Here is a 17,976-nt window from a genome sequence, read left to right on the forward strand (position 1 = left end):
TTATGTGATGTTACATAGAAACACAGCGAGAGATGCCAGCTGGACTCTGCACTGATTTTGTGGCTATGTTTGAGAGGAAGAGAGCGGGAGATGGAGGGAGGGAGATAGACAGAGAGGCAAGAGAAGCGGATTCTGCTAATTACAGCTCTTTGGAAATCATAATTATGCCTTTCAAATGTTGTCAGGAAAGAGAGAGAAAAAAAATCTCGTCTTTCTACTGTTTTGTGGTCCACTACATTCATACACCAGCACACACTATGTGGCACCATCTGAATTCAAAGCTTTATCTGTTTGAGGCCAGGAGCATGTGTGACGTTCATTGTGTGGATATGTGGATATGTGTTTCTAGTTGAACATTGCGTGCGTGGAACCACTTGAAAAATAAGTCTGCCTTTTCAGGGCATGATGGTCATTTATTTTGAGCTCCATTGAGATGGACAGATTACACACTCACACAGACATTTATTTGGGACATGAAAATGTGATGGAATGGGGTTGTATGAGGCTTTTGGACTGAAGCGTCTTCACTGAAACATCTCAAATTGTCATCATTTAATCACACATGTTGTTTCAAACCCCTGGGACTTTTTATCTTCTATGAAACACAAAATGGGTGTTAGGCAGGCTTTTTTCTACACAATGAAAGTGAATGATGACCAAGGTCTCAAGCTCAAAAAATGGAGAAAAAAAAAGTTGCCTGTATAGAACTTGGTATAATCCATATTCAAATAGAAGTTTGAACAGTTATTATTCACTGATAATCTTCGATATTCACATATTCCCATGTATTATGTTGTGACATAATGTTGAAGAATTATGTTATTTTGTATTATTTATATGCTATTATAGTATTTATTGTTTTAAATTAGCTTTTAATATTTTCATTTTATTTAAAATGTTGTTTATTTATTTATTTAATCATTCTATTTATGTTTTATTCATTTTTGTATATAGTAATTAGCAACTGAACTTGTCAGTTAGTTCCCAGAGCAACTTTTCTCATTTTCATTTTAGTTTTTTAAATGTAAGAGGTTTTTATTTTTTTCATTTATGAAGTATTATTATATATCTAATATATGAAAACTGTTTGTAATAGTTTTAGTTTTAGGTACATTAACAACACTGCATCAAACTTGCTGTGATGTGACAAATGAAATTTGAGAGCAGAAGAGATTTATCAGTGAATAATGTTTAAATTTCATTTTTTTCACACAAAACAATATGGCTTCATGAGTCAGGTGGTCACCATTCACTTTCATTCTTTGTATGAAAAACCACAGCTTTAACATTCTGCTAAACTTCTCTTTTTATGTCCCAGGGAAGGTGGGAAATCATATAGGAGTAGATGATATTTTTGACCAAAGGATTTCTGTTTTTATGATACTTTATGCGGCACCATATTATTTTTGTACTCTAAGAAGGGCCTAATCCTGACAGTTCTAGCACATCTGTTCATGTGTGTATGGTGAGCTATGTGTTTACTTGCTCTAATAAATTGTCAGAGCTATGATTAATGTTGCACTTCTGTGAGTTGAAAGCTTCAGTACTCTTTCTCTCTCTCTCTCTCTCTCTCTCTCTCTCTCTCTCTCTCTCTCTCTCTCACACACACACACACACACAGAAATGTGACAGTTTGACGTAGAATTAAATGACTGATATCAGGCCTCCGTGGAGTGTGTGTGTGTGTGTGTGTGTGTGTGTACACTGATTGATCTTTGTGGTAGGGTAAGTATCTATACGCTCCTTGATTTCAGATTCAGCCAACTGGAAAATGAGAAACCTCTACATCCCTGCTCCATTAGAAACATGATATCCCTGTAGACGCACACACACACAAACATACACACACACACCATTAAAAATCCCATATCCCATGGTGTCCAATTCTCTGAGCGAGACACAGCCAATGTGGTCCAGTCTACAATGGAGTATGTGTGTTTATGTTTGTGTATTATTAATGTTTTTCTCAATATATTTATCAATATTTTTCCATATAAACAGTCATGTAGAATAATTTGTAGAGCAATAGATCAAGCAAAGCTAATACTAATAGTATTCCTATTATATAATAGCCTATAAGTTGCTGATGTGTATTAATGGACCGAATGACATTTGATGTCAATCAAATTACAGTTACATATCAATATATATGGTTTGTGGTTTCTTCTTTTACATCTTTTAAATTTTGTGTAGACATTGGTAAGGTGGTCTTGCAGTGTGACGTTATTTGGTACTTATAGGTATTACTCAGGGTAATCTGGGACGGTAGTAATGTAGGAAACTGAAGCTCTGTTGAGTACATTTCTTACTAATGTGTATAGTGTCAAATTTTCATCGGAAGTCTTGGGATGATATTCAATGTAAAAGTTTATATATATAAAACATATAACACTATATAAAATATAATTATTATGACGTTTTTATAACCTCATCATATTAATAAAGAGATGACAAGGTATACTAAAAGTTAATTAAAAATAGGGATGAACAGATATGAACATTTTGGCCGATACCGACAACCATTAATTCTTTATATTTGAAAGCTGATGACCAATATATTGGCCAATAAATCGAATTCCATATTTATGTTGCGCTTAACTCTATTTTCCTTTTTGATGTGATTCCAATCATGTTTCAAGCAATCCAAAACCGTCATGGCGATCAATGCGCATCTAAAGTGTCTCAGCTGAAGGAAATAATCCATTATTTATTGGCTTTAAGATATCGGCCAAATTTGTAAAAATGAACATGTATCGGCCGAGACCGATATGGTAGTGTTGTTTTCGTCAACGAAAAGTATGACTAAATATCTTCGTCAACGAACCTTTATAACGTGACGAAAACGAGACGAGACGCAACGTAATTGCTGGTCATGTGATGATGACGAATAAAAACGAGACTAAATGTGGTTCACAAAATAAAAACCATGCTAAAATGTCTCTTCATTTTCGTTGACGAAAATGAGACGAGACGAAAAGTCGTGTTTTTATTTTGCAGTATTTCTGTGCGTCTCAGACGCAGGTGACATCACTCTCTTCAAACCCCACTCGCGCGGCGTCTCCGGTGAGTGAACGGGTCCTATGGCCGGCCAGTCGGGGTTCGTAAGCCCTATTCGGACGGTAATTGTCTGTCCTGCGGTCGTAAGGTGTCTTCATCATTTACAGGGGCTAGTCAGTGATTTTATTGTCGTCTTAATGCAGAATATCAGTGTTTTTCTCCCACCACCCGTGTAAAAATCTCCGGCCGAATTACCTAACTGAATTACTGTTTGACAAACACCAAGGTCGTGGGGTGCCGTCTGAATCCACATCTCTGAGTTTTCAATCACTTCAGAATTCACGGTTTATATCCTTTTTGGCCACTGCAGAGCACCGTGCGGTTGTGCTTCGCTGTTATCTGGATGCATTTTAAAGATCTAGACTTGTATTACTGAAATATTGGTAAGTATTTACAAGAGCAAGATATTTCATCACCGCTCAAAAAAAGAAAGAAAGAAAAGCACGTAAACATTTGAAATGTGCCGTTATAACGGCAGCAATTATATATGTTAAGATAACCGCAGCATTATGAATACCTCATAAGCGAATAAGAGGCTATATTCACTTATTTCCACTCATTTCCATGTGGAATAAAATTACATCATTTATTTTGAGATACAAGACAGAAAAACATTTTAACTATAATGTGGGTCTAATTTTAAACATATTTAAATAATTAAATAATAATTTGGATATTATTTTCCTATTATTAAATTAAATATGCATTTATTCTTATTAAGACATTTGGAAAAACTTTTATTACATTGAAGTGGAAAATAAAACGGGTGTTGTGGAAATAGATGGGGAAAAATGTGGCCACAAAAATCACAGGAAAAAACACCACAAACCTTAAGAGACATCTCAATGTTTTTATTTATTTTATTTAAATGTATGTGTGTGTACTTTAAACATGTTTAGTTGGTAAAATAAATATGTTGTAACTTCAAATCAGAGCGTCTTCCGTGTCTGGAATGGATGTATTCTTGAGTCTAAGGTAACAATAATATAATAAGATAACCTTGTTTGAAATGGGTTTGGCTAAAAGAAGATTTTGGTTTTGTCTATAATACGTACTTATACTACATTGACTGGGTTAAATAGAATTGCATTACTAAAAAGAGACTAAAATACAATTTGCATTGACTAAAACTTGACTAAAATGTCATCAGTTTTCGTCGACTAAAACTAGACGAAAATAGTCATAGATAATTCTGACTAAAATAAGACTAAAATGCTCAGACTTTTAGTCGACTAAAACTTGACTAGACTAAAAAGAGTATGACTATGACTAAAACTAATAAAAACTAAAATGACAGCTTGACACAAAGACTAGACTAAAACTAAAATGAAAACAGGCCGCCAAAAACAACACTACGATATGGTGGCCGATATATTGTGCATTCCTAATTTAAAAAAAAGTTACTGCACCTAAAAAGCACCCTTTCATTGTAAGAATATAAAGTATTCATATTAAAGGGTTAGTTCTCTCAAAAATGAAAATTCTGTCATTATTTACTCGCACTCATGTCGTTCGAAAACCGTAAGACTTTCGCTAATCTTCAGAACACAAATGAAGATATTTTTAATGAAATCTGAGAGATTTCTTTCCTTCCATTGACAGTCTATGCAACTACGGCTTTGACTCTTCATAAAGAGATCGTAAAACTAATCCATATGCATTGAGCGGTTCAGAAGTATCTCCCTTCTCTTCATTGATCATGGTGTTTGTGCTCTAATTGCTTGATTTAAATATTCTCCTGTCACTTGCCTGTGCTAACATTGGCGATTTTCTCTAATATGTGTCAGTTGTTGTTTTTGCGCTTTTCAGGTACGACTGCTCAGGGGAACCCCCTGCTGGCCTCATTACCGGTGCAGGGTCGCCCGCTGCAGACCCCTCTGGACCTGAAACACTTCCTGCCCTTCCGGCTCAGTGGCTCCTCCCCCCTCAGCCTGTTCCCCAACTTCAACACTGTGAGTTAATCAACACTCTCGGTTTTATTTTTCTAAACCTCACCTTCCCAGGTGTGTCATCATTTAAAGTTGACTCGGAACATTTTAAAGGCGTCGCATTGGGTCCCAAATGTCAGCTCTAAATGTCAGGAACGATTCAGCTGGCTGAAGGGTATTTTTAAAAGTGCAGAATCTTTGTAAAAAGGGCCGCGAAACAGAGGAGTATTGTATTAGATAGTAATTTTAGATTTAAGACTCGAGGAGCAGCTCAGATTAGGATCTAGATTCGGTTTCAGACTCTCTGTGAACAGGTTTGGAGGCAGTGTGTGTGTGTAACAAAAGGGTTCTCTTTCTTCTGATATCTGCATTCTGGACACACACATACACACTCTCCATGTGTTATGTTTTTGAGTACACTGTAGGTCGACTCAAAATAATATATCTTAGACACCAAGGGCACGTCTTTACGGCATATATGCATTTGTTAATATATATAGTGAGGTGCTGGTTCCCTCTCTGATCAGATCAGTGTGTGTGTGTGTGTGTGTGTGTGTGTGTGTGTGTGTGTGTGTGTGTACACTAGAGTGATAAATGCCCCTGTCTCTACAGCAAAGTAGCTGTCAGTGACCTCTCTCCTCTCTTAAGCTCCACTGCTTTCCTGTGCTTTCCTTACTTCTCCTCTTCGCTTCACAGCTGCTTTAGTATTCTCATCTCTTCTCTGTCTTGTCTTTGCTTTTCTAGTCTCTTCTCTGCTCAGTTTTTCTCTTCACAGCTGATTTGTCTTCTCATCTTATATTGCCTCCTTATTGTCTCTTTACTTTACTCTCTTCTCTTGAATTGACTGCTTTGATTCTCGTCTAGTCTCATCTCATCTTTTCTCTTCTTGTCTCTTTTTGTTTCTCTTCTCTTGATATTACTTATTACTTCTCTTGATATTGCTCCACTTCTCATGTCATATTTTCTTATCTCTTCTCTCATCACTTCTTCTGTTCTAGGGTCTTCTTGCCTCTCCTCTTTTCATGTTTCTTCTCACCTCATCTCATCTCTGCTCTTCTCATCATATATTTTCATCTCTTTATTGCATATTTTCTCTACTCATCTCATCACACGTATTTTCTTCTTGTTTTGTGTAATCTTTTACTGCAGTTTTTTTATTTAATTTGGCTCAGCTCATCATCCTCTCCTCTCATCTCTTTTCTCATCTCATCTCCTTTGTTCCTGCAGTAATATCATGCTTATGTCTTGACCCTCTCCAGTACTCAACTTCATCAGACACATACACTCACTGACACACACACACACACACACACACACACACACACACACACACACATTGACCTGGCAGTGTCCCAGACGGTCAGGGATGACTGCGGATGAACAAGAAGAACATTCTCGAGGCTCTAAAACAAATAGACGTGCGACCAGCTGCAGAGTCTTTGTGATGTGGTGTACATTCCCATGGCGAGGAGTGTCAGGGGAAAGTCCCTCGGCCCCCGGGCGTCAGGTTCAGGGTTGCTCTGAGCGCCGCTGGGATGGAAAGAATCTGTTTGAATGAGCGGAGAGAGAGTCTGTTGATTGGAAGAAAGTGATTTGTCCAAATCATTTTTTTTTCTCAGTCCATTTAACATAATTTTCTCACCCTTCCCTCAGATGGATCCGGTGCAGAAGGCTGTGATAAACCATACGTTTGGTGTTCCTCAGTCCCTGAAGAAAAAACAGGTCATCTCATGCAATATCTGCCACCTGCGCTTCAACTCCACGGTTAGTGTGTAGTGTGTGTGTGTTTTACCCTCCACAGTTGTGATGACAGACAGTGAACATCACGCTGGACGGGTAAAAGCTGTTTCATCCCTTACAGCATTTATTCCTTCTTTCTTTCTTTCTTTCTTTCTGGCATGTTTTTCGATCTCTCTTTGGTCTTCTCATTTTGTCTTTGATAATGTGAAATTATCACAGTCTCTTTAACATCCCTCTCTCTCTCTCTCTCTCTCTCTCTCTCTCTCTCTCTCTCTCTCACACACACACACACACACACACACATTTAACTAGTTAAATGGTACTTCCCATTGACTTCTATTGTATTATTATTATAATTACTGCTGACTAACTGTAACCCAATCCTATTAAGCAATATAAGGTGTTACTGTATATTGAATACAGTGTAGCACAGCCTGGAGTCTCTTATTGCTTATATAAAATTGGTGCTACATAAAATCAAGGACAGAAATTTTCATTCAAATGAAATGAAAATTCTGTCATTTACTGTCATGTTTTTCCCAAAGTTGTATGATGTTATTTTTCAATTGAGAACAATAGAATTTTTGAAGAATCTTCATGCAATTAGTTTTTTCATAGAACAACATTTCATGGTGATCACAGCTGTCAAGTACCAAATAGCACCATACAAGTGTCATATGACTCATACGCTATATTTTCAGAGTCATATGAAAGCTTTGTGAGAAGAACTGACTAAAATGGGGATCATTCACTGAAAATCTTCCCCTCTGCCACAGCTCTGAAATCTCATTCACATTTGACATTTGATATTCACAATTAATAGTGCATAATGACTAAAATTTCGGCCTGTTCCTCAAACAAAGATATTGTTAGGAAGACTTGAAGTATATTGCGTGTCATAAGAACTACTCTCATGGTTATTGTTTGTCCCTTTTTTGATGAGAAAACAGGCCCTCATCCTTTATCCATTTATCATTGCTGTGGAATACACTATACGGGTTTAGAGTATGGCTTTTTATGTATGTTTACTATATGTAAATGACTCAACAGTGCAGCACAGCTTTAACAGCCTTTGTTGTTTCTGGCAAGTCTAGTGCTGTGCTGGACAGCCATGTGTGAAAGGAGAGAAGATCCATGCAGATGAGAGGATGTGCATGAGAAAGGAAGGCATTCTTATCTCCCTTGCCAGATTCATGCTGCTTGTGTTGTCATAAACAGTTATGTCTCACTCACTTATAGCGTCTGTCAGCCTTTGAGCGACACTTGATAAGATTCAGGGTGGTTTGCAAGAATTTTGATGACCGTATTTTCATTTTTGGGGGAACTGTTTTGTCAGTGTTGCTCATGCAGTGTTTTGTTAACATATATATATTTATAAAGTTAATGTGTAAAATTCCGTAGCGTACCGTGGGGTTTCAGTCAGGGCCTTCACTAACGATCAACACACCCCACGCCGCCGCCACAACAACACCACACACACACACACACACACGATCGCCTTGAAAAAGGCACGCGAAGGAAATCGAAAACAGGATCGATAAGAGGTGTGAAAGCAGCGGCCATAGCTTATTTCACTTTGATCGCTCGCAACCCGCCAAAAGTTAAAACGGCTGATGACATCAGCGGGGGGTAGCGCCGACACATCGCTGGGCCTCTGGGGCGTTCTATCACTACACATCAAAATCTGATTGGCTGATGACACACGTCAGCCAAAGTTATGATCAAATGGAAAATGGCAGCTTCAATGTAAGCCTAGCTATACTAATTGTGCTGGTCCACGGAAATGTGATGCATTTAGACGATGACATATAGAAAATACAGCTCAGCCACACAAAAAATAACCACATTCTTTCTGAAAGTATAATTGTAACGTACTGAAATAGACAGTAATTTAATTTAGACACGTTCAGACACACATTCATTTAATTTAATTATGAAAAAATATATATTTTTGATTTTAACAGGGCCAGCAGAGAAGGCCCTGATGGCCCTGACAGCCCACCACTGGTAAAATTGTAATTTAAAGGTCCCGTTCTTCGTGATCCCATTTTTCAAACTTTAGTTAGTGTGTAATGTTGCTGTTAGAGCATAAATAATACCTGTAAAATTATAAAGCTCAAAGTTCAATGCCAAGCGAGATCTTTTATTTGACAGAAGTTCCCTTTCAAAGCCTACAGCGAACGGCCGGTTTGGACTACATCCTGGTATTTCCTGCTTTAATTACGTCAGTAGAGCAGTTTGTTGACTAACCTCCGCCCACAAGAATACGCGAAAAAGGGGGCGTGGTCTTGTTGCTCTCCCACGTGGAGAAGAGGAAGTGTTGCGTTCGTTTCGGTTCGGTTGCGTTTGTCGTCATGTCGTTCAGACGCTGTTATTTTCATCCCGGAGTCAAATCACCTTTGTTTGGCCTTCAGGGGCTGTAGTTTGAGCGCGTTCATCTCCCCGTTATGGTAAGAGGAGTGACCTTCCCGGGCAACGTGCCCTAAGCTGCTGTCGATTCACAACACAGGAACCGCTGGCACAATCAGAACTCGTTACGTATTTCTGAAGGAGGGACTTCATAGAACGAGGAAATTCTCAGGCCGTTTTGAGGACAGTGAAAACAGCGGTATACAGATAAGTAAATTGTGTGAAAAATACTGTGTTTTTTTACACATAAAATATGAATGAACACATGTTATATTGCACACTGTAAACACAATCAACGCTTCAAAAAAACACGAAAAACGGGACCTTTAATATTCAGCATTCAGCCAACATTGATAAAGCTAGTGATTGGAATATTGACCAAACAGCTTCCAGGACAAACACATGCACACACACATTCCTGCTTTCTTGGGAGATTTATTTGTGTCTATTTATGCAGCAGCATCTTTTTCATGCTCACAGCAGCGTGTCTGTGTATCTGTTAGCCATAGAAAGTTCATACTTGCTCTGCAGCAGCAATAATCAACAGCAGCATTTAATTTATAAATGTGACCCGTGCTGGCAAAATGAGTCGGAATGCGCACTGGCTAATTTCGAGCTACAGGCAAAACAAGTGAAAAATTTACAATTTGGTCGAATTTGAAGTTTTCACAAAAAAATGAGTGGATTAAGCCCCCGTCTAGTGATCCCAATGCTCCAAATAGCAATTAAACATCTAAAAGTATCTTTATTTGTATGTTTTCTGAGAGGACTACCTTTCCCTTGTCCACAAAAAAATGCTGTTTTTCTTGCCTTTCTTCTTGACCACTGGTGCTTCCACTCAGCACAAGTTTGGTATCGTTTTAAAGCGCATCATTCCAACTTTATAAATATATTCATAGCGATTCATAGTTGATTTTCAAACTCATGCTGATGTAAACAAAATGATCTTACTCGTGCTGACTGACACGTCTGAAGCGTGCACACAAATGCGTCTAAAGCCGCGTTTCCACCGCAGGAACTTTCCCCAGGAACTAGGATTTTGGGGTGGTACTCGGTGTGTTTCGACCCCAGGAACCAGGGTCTAACTGAAGTTCCGGCTAAATATTTCCCCCTCCGAAAGTCCCTGCTCAGGAAAATTCAGGAACTTTCGGGGGTGGAACTTGGGCGCTGAACATGTTGTTTGGTTGAGCTCACGCAGCATTTTATTTCAACCGCCATTTTTAAAAGTCTTTTGCGAGGTTTGTTCTGCGTTCAGTAAATATCAGTCTTGCTCTTTCTGTCCAATGGCGCGCGTTCGTCTCAGCAATCTCATGGTCAATGTCCGTAATAGTTGATAACAAACGTTGTCTTATTTAAAATCTAGCTTTACTAGCTTTCAGAATACACTCTTTTCCATCGTTTTGTTAATTACCTCTTTAGTAAACCAATATAACCAGCAAAAGCAGCACAGCTTGAATCTCCTGCATACTTGTTATTGTTGCAGACAGTATCGCACAAAAATGATGCCTGTCCGTCTGTGACTGGGAGGAACAGTCGCGCGCAGTCCCACGGACTAATTTGCTTCATTTTCACCGTACTTTTGACCGCAGTGGAAACGCAGACTGTAGCAGGTATGGGGGGAAAAAGTTCCTGTAAAAAAAGTTCTTGGTACAAATTGTTACGGGTAATTTCGGTGGAAACGCGAGAATATGCGTCGTGGAGGCACACACAGAAGACAATAACAAGTTGGATAAAGGTGTTATTTTGATTTTTTTTTGCGCACAAAAACTATTGTCGTCGCATCGTAAGATTATTGTAGAGCCACTGTGGTGAGATGGACTTTGTAACGACGTTTTTAGTGCCTTTTATGGGTCTTGGGAGGATTAATGTACTGAATGGAGGCCTATCTGAAGCCTTTCTCAGCCATCAGCTTTCAACAAAAATATATAATATATATATAAAGAGAGAGAGAGAGAGAGAGAGAGAGAGAGAGAGAGAGAGAGAGAGAGAGAGAGAGAACAGAAGTTCCCCAGAGTGTTAGCTACATCTGAAAATGTAAGGATATAGAAGAATAGAACAATATAAAATGATTACTAGTGTTAGATGTTTAGTCATGAAAATGAACCTGTGCACTTAAAAATAGTGTATTTGTATGTTCCTGATGAGCTGTGGAAAAACGTATAGATTAGGGACATCACTTGCGGTTCTGTTCTGCTGTTCAGTTTTCACTGCTTTGGGGCATTTTTAGCCCAGATATATTCTGAGAGAGAAACCCAACAGTGTTTGCTCAGTTAGACGTCTGAAACTCTATCAGTTGCTCATTAGATTCCCACTGCTTGTGGTTCACATACAACACTCTACCTCTCTGTCTCTCTGTTTTGGTTTCTCTGTTAGCTTGTCTGTCTGTCTCTTCTTGTCTCCACTTACTCTCACTATTTTGCCATTCTGTAAAGATTTGATTTATTCTACCTCACAGATCGTTTGAATATGCTGATTTCTTATTATTAGACTTAGACTTCCTTTATTAATCCCAGAGGGGAAATGATCAATGTTGAAAACCTTCATTGTTCTGTGGATATCATGATCCTTTTTTTTTTTTTTTTTTTTTTAATTCTTTGATTAATTTATTTGAAATAGAAATCTTTTGTCACATAATAAATTATTTTACTGTCACTTTTGGTCAATTTATTGTATCCTTGCTGAATAAAGGTATTCATTTGTTATATAAACATCTGTTCAGAGCAGATCCCCCTGTTGTTCCCCCTGTCCCTGGATGAGGGTCATCTGCTAAGTACTTAAGAGGATTTTAGAGGGTTGATTACTCCCTCTGGGCCCACAGACTCATTTCTGTGCTGATATTAGCCTGAGATTTGTTTGATGAACTGGGTGTCAGCTTTGATTTGCAATTTGAAAAACTTTAACCAACTGCCATTCCATTCACAATTTTCAATGTTATTTCTATGCTTTTTAAACAGCGTTAATGGGATTTTCAAAAATCAAATCGATTTTTTTAAATGATTCAGAATGCAATAAGGGATTCACTGCTCAGCATGTCAACTGCTCATGTTCACTTTAATTACATGCTGAATTATTACAGTACATTTCAGCAGAAATCTGGATTACAGCTCTAGATGATTGCTGGAGTGAGTCTAGAAACATTCACGTTTTAGCTTGAAGTGGTGTAGTGTTGAAACAGAATACTAGCCAACAAGCGTGTGTGTGTCTTTGAATACATAACAATGCCATTCACTATCTCTCACACTCAAACAGTACTGTTATCAACAGTGTAATTATAATTATAAAGTGTGCTCAATTTGACACCTGAAATTGAAATTCAGGCCCTCTGCTGGGCATTTACTCTTATCACGCTCATGCAGACTCTGCCCTTGCTGTGTGTGTGTGTGTGTGTGTGTGTGTGTGTGTGTGTGTGTGTGTGTGTGTGTGTGTGTGTGTGTGTGTGTGTGTGTGTGTGTGTGTGTGTGTGTGTGTGTGTGTGTGTGTGTGTGTGTGTGTGTGTGTGTGTGTGTGTGTGTGTGTGTGTGTGTGTGTGTGTGTGTGTGTGTGTGGGTACACATTCAATTATCACTATAAACATGTTTATATACATATATGTGTTGCCATGTAAGCTATCAAAAATCAAAAAGAGTCAAAAATTTGGACCCACTTGCAATTTTTTTTATTATATACTGTATATTCCACATTTAAGAATAATTGTCAGGAGACCAAAACTATGAAATAACACAAACTGAAGTATGAGAATAATGTAGTGACCAAAAAAGCGGCATGAAATGGAAATCTCTATAGTGTTTTCTTCTCTATATTGTGTCATATACACAGATGAGCTAAAACATTATGACCACCTTCCTAATATGCTGTTGGTCCTCCGCATGCTGCCTAAACAGTGCCGACCTGCCGAAACATGGACTCTACAAGACCCCTGAAGTTGTCCTGTGGTGTATCTGGTATCAAGATGTTAGCATCAGATCCTTCAAATCCAGTAAGTTGCGAAGTGGAGTCGCCATGATTGGATTGAGATCTGGGGAAATTGGAGGCCAGGGCAACACCTTGAACTCTTCAACATGTTCCTCAAACCACTCCCGAACAATGTGTGCAGTGTGGCAGGGTGCGTTATTCTGCTTAAAGAGGCCACTTTCACCAGTGAACACCATTGTCATGAAGTGGGTTACCTGGTCTGCAACTGTTTAGGTAGGTGGCACGTGTCAAATTTCCATCCTCATGAATGGCCAGACCCAGGGTTTCCCAGCAGAACATTACCCAGAGCATCAGACTCCCTCTATCGGCTTGTCGTCGACCCACAGTGCATCCTGGTGCCACCCCTGCCCTGGGTAAACGGCACATGCATACAAAGCCATCCAAGTGATGTAAAAGAAAACGGGACCCATCAGACCAGGTGACCTTCTTCCACTGCTCCAAGCTCCAGGTACATCGCTCTTGTGCCCATTGTAGGCGATTCAACGGTGGACAGGGGTCATCATGGGCACTCTGATTGGTCTGGTCAGAGTTTGTTGTGACACATTCCTCCCATAACGATCATTAATATTTTGTGTGACTTGTGCCACTTCTGTTGGCTTGGACCTGACGGGATAGCCTCCCTTGCTCTCATGCATTGATGAGCCTTGGGCGCCCAACACCCTGTCTCCGGTTTGTGGTTTGTCCCTCCTCGGGCCAGTGTTGGTAAATTCTCACTACTGCTGACCGGTAGCAAGACACAAGCCTTGCCGTTTCTGAGATACTCTGACCCAGTCACCTTGTCATAACAATTTAGTGCTTGTCAAAGTCACTCAGATCTTTATTCCTGCCTGTTTCTCCTGCACCCAACACATTGATTATGAGATTGTTTGCTTACCGAGTCCTTAATATGTGGCCTTGTTAGGAGATGATCAATGCTATTCTCTTCACCTGTGACTGGTCATAATGTTTTAGCTCATCAGTGTATATCTGAGCGGATTGGCTTCTTGAACAAGAAAAAATGTTGGACGGGACTTGATTTTGTCCATCAGGAATTAATTGGATGGTTGTGGTGACAGGTTGCCTTTGCGCCAGAAGAGATGTCATTGCAAGAGGGAGTGAAAGTTATTTTGATTAAACGTTATGAGAGCACATGAATTAAAAAATATATATATTGATGTATATACTGCAATAAATACTTCAATATTCCATTTTAAAAAGTCACGGTAACTATAACAAATCAAAAATATCTTACAGTTTTTGCTTTTAGCCTTAATAACAGTTTTGCACACAAATTTTTGATGTGCATCCTACGATGTGTTCTCATGTATGCTCAGAGCTTTATTAAAGTTTGTAATAATTCAATACATATCTAATAAAATTGTAGTGTTGTAAGGACATTCAAATGTAGGCATATAAAACAAGATCTACTCAACTCAGACTGGTAGTGTGTATACCTGCATGCATCTGTAAATGCAGTGATGCCAGTAACGCGTTACTTAGTAACGCGTTACTCTAATTTGACTACTTTTTCCAGTAACGAGTAATCTAACGCGTTACTATTTCCAAACCAGTAATCAGATTAAAGTAACTTATCCAAGTCAATGTGAGTTACTATTTTTGTCATTTTCCTTAGTAAAAATATATATTTTTGCTTTCTTGTTTAGTCTCAGCAGGGTTTTCCGGCATAGAGAATTACGAGGTGGTCGCCTCCGTCTGTCGACAAAACTGCTCGGGTTATGTATATAACCCTTGTTCCCTGAGAAGGGGAACGAGCACTGCATCGGGACGACGCTTTGGGGATGCTCCTTTAGCATCAGCGAATCTGAAACCAGAATGCCAACTAGGCCAATCCGATTGGCGTGCGTGATGACGTCATCGTGACGGCATACCCGGAAGTATAAAAGGGGTGCTGGAACGTAATGGCGGTAGTAATTGCTCTGAAGCATGCGCTCCAGGCGCGCCAAGGTGTGGCGTCGGGATGCAGTGCTCGTTCCCCTTCTCAGGGAACAAGGGTTATATACATAACCCGAGCAGTTCCCTTTCGAGGGAACTCGCACTGCATCGGGACGACGCTTTGGGGAACGAGTACCCACTAGGCCACACCGAAGGGTAGCGCCTGCCCTAGTGTGAAGCCGGAAACCGGGCACAGCTAGGACTGGAGCACCCTAGCACCAGGCGTCGTAGGGAGATCCAGGCTATAAAACCTGATAAAAGTGTGTGGGGTAGCCCACCCGGCCGCCTCGCAGATATCCTGCAAGGGGACCCCAGAAAGAAGGGCCACCGAAGAGGCCATGCCTCTGGTGGAATGAGCCCTCACAGCCACAGGTGAAGGCAAACTGCGCACCTGATAGGCCATGGTAATCGCCTGGACAATCCAATTACTGATTGTCTGAGTGGACGCAGGCAATCCCTTCTTAGGTGAGCCAAAACACACCAACAGTTGTTGTGATCTCCTCCACTGTGCAGACTTCGCCAAATAAACTCTGAGCGCCCTAACCGGGCAGAGTAGGTGAAGTCTCCCCTCTTCCGCCGTCACATGAGGCGGAGGATGAAAAGCCTGCAGGACCAATGACCTGACCACCCTTGATGGCACCTTAGGCACGTAGCCCGGCCTAGGGTGTAAGATGGCCTTTACTCCTCCCGGGGCAAACTCCAGGCAGGTCGGCGTTACCGCCAAGGCCTGGAGATCTCCCACTCTCCTGAGAGAGGTAATGGCAAGGAGAAAAGCCACCTTAAGGGTCAGATCCTTTGGTCCAGCCGACTCCAATGGTTCGAAGGGGGCCTCAGCCAATCCTTCGAGAACCACTGCCAGGTCCCAGGTTGGAACTCTGGTCCGAGCCGCAGGCCTCATCCTCCGAGCCCCACGGAGGAATTGTACAACCAACTGGTGCCTACCCAGAGGCCCATCACCCAGAGGAGTGTGGAAAGCCGCAATGGCAGCCACGTACACCTTGAGTGTGGACGGGGTAAGCCCTGCAGAAAAACGATCTTGGAGGAACTCCAGCACTGAAGCCACTGGGCAGTTAACTGGGTCCACCTCACGTTCTCTGCACCAAGTGGAAAATACATTCCACTTGAGGCTGTACAGTCTCCTCGTAGACGGAGCCCTGGAGCTGAGTAAGGTCTCTATCACCTCCGCCGATAGGCCAGCCTCTATGTACCTGGTCCCCTCAGGGGCCAGACCCATAGGTTCCAAATCTCCGGGCGGGGGTAAAATATCGTACCCGCCGCCTGAGATAGGAGATCCCTCCTCAGAGGAATCTCCCACGGCTGACCTGCTAGCAGAGCTATGATATCCGAGAACCAAACTCGAGTCGGCCAACGGGGTGCTACCAGAAGTAGACTGACCCCCTGTCGACGGACCCTTTCCAGGACTCCCGGGAGCAGAGCAATCGGGGGAAATGCGTACAGACGCAGCCTCGGCCACGTCTGCACCATGGCATCCAGCCCCAGCGGAGCTGGATGCGTGAGGGAAAACCACAGTGGACAGTGGGACGTCTCTCGAGACGCAAACAGATCCACTTCCACTGGGCCGAACCTCTTGCATATGGCCTCCACCACCTCTGGGTGGAGTCGCCACTCCCCGGGCCTCAGCCCCTGCCTCGACAGGATGTCTGCTCCCTGATTTTGGACCCCCGGGACATACATTGCCCTGATGGACAACAGTTTCCCCTGGGTCCACAGGAGGACTCGGCGTGCTATCCTGTACAGAAAGCGCGACCTCAGTCCCCCCTGGCGGTTGATGTACGCTACGACAGACGTATTGTCTGTCCGTACCAGGACATGCTGGCCGCGGAGGTGCGGGAGAAAGCTCCTGAGAGCTTTGTAGACCGCCATCATCTCCAGGCAATTTATGTGCCAGGAGGAATGACGGCTCTCCCATGGGCCCCTCGCAAAGCGGCCGTCCATGACCGCGCCCCAGCCAGTGAGGGAGGCGTCTGTTGAAACGGATTTCCGGCAACAAGACGCTCCCAACACTGGCCCTTGGGACAGAAACCAAGGTTTCTTCCATATGGCTAGGGAACGAGAGCAATTGCGCGTTACCCTGATCATACGGAAAGGATTCCCTCTGGGGGAAAACCCCTTGGTTTTCAACCACCACTGGATGGGTCTCATGTACAGCAGGCCAAAAGGTATTACGTTGGACGCTGCTGCCATGTGACCCAGCACTCTTTGAAAGTGCTTCACAGTGATGTTGTGGCCTAGCCTTATTCCTGAGACCATCGCCCGTATGGTCTCGACTCGCGCGGGAGACAATCGTGCCCGCATCGTTGTCGAGTCCCACACGACCCCGAGGAACGTAGTCCTCCGGGACGGCGTCAACACGCTCTTTTTCGTGTTGAGTCTCAGCCCCAAGCATTTCATGTGTTTCAGAACGACATCTCGATGCCGAACCGCCACCTCGTACGACTGGGCCAGTATGAGCCAGTCGTCGATATAATTCAGCACACGGATGCCCTGAAGTCTCATTGGAGCCAGAGCTGCATCCATGCACTTCGTGAACGTGCGTGGGGAGAGGGCTAGGCCAAAGGGAAGCACTCGATATTGGTACGCTTCGCCCCCGAAAGCGAACCTCAGGTACTTCCTGTGACATGGGAGGATGGAGACATGGAAATATGCGTCCTTTAGATCTATTGTGACGAACCAGTCCTCGGACTGGATCTGACTCACGATCATGGGAATAGTGAGCATTTTGAACCTGAAGCTCCTCAGAGATAGATTCAAAACCCTCAGATCTATAATCGGACGCAACCCTCCATCCTTTTTGGGAACTATAAAGTACCGGCTGTAGAACCCGGACTCTCTTTCCAACGGAGGAACACGCTCTATGGCTTCCTTCGCTAGAAGAGTTTTTACTTCTAGTTCCATTACCCGAACCTGCTCGGGTATC

General features: G+C 41.9%; 1 protein-coding gene across 3 annotated transcripts in view; it reads left to right on the forward strand.

Annotated features, from left to right (window-relative positions):
• The window catches only part of znf385c (zinc finger protein 385C), a 62,934-nt gene that overhangs the window by 20,796 nt on the left and 24,162 nt on the right, over positions 1-17,976 (forward strand). For all 3 annotated transcript variants that reach the window (XM_079831508.1, XM_079831507.1, XM_079831506.1), the window contains exons 2-3: positions 4,867-5,009; positions 6,639-6,749. In XM_079831508.1, the coding sequence (XP_079687634.1) occupies positions 4,867-5,009; positions 6,639-6,749 (254 nt within the window). The remainder of the gene's footprint in view (positions 1-4,866; positions 5,010-6,638; positions 6,750-17,976) is intronic.

The sequence above is a fragment of the Gobio gobio genome (assembly GCF_949357685.1).
Source record: "Gobio gobio genome assembly, chromosome: 1".
Classification (NCBI taxonomy): Eukaryota; Metazoa; Chordata; class Actinopteri; order Cypriniformes; family Gobionidae; genus Gobio; species Gobio gobio.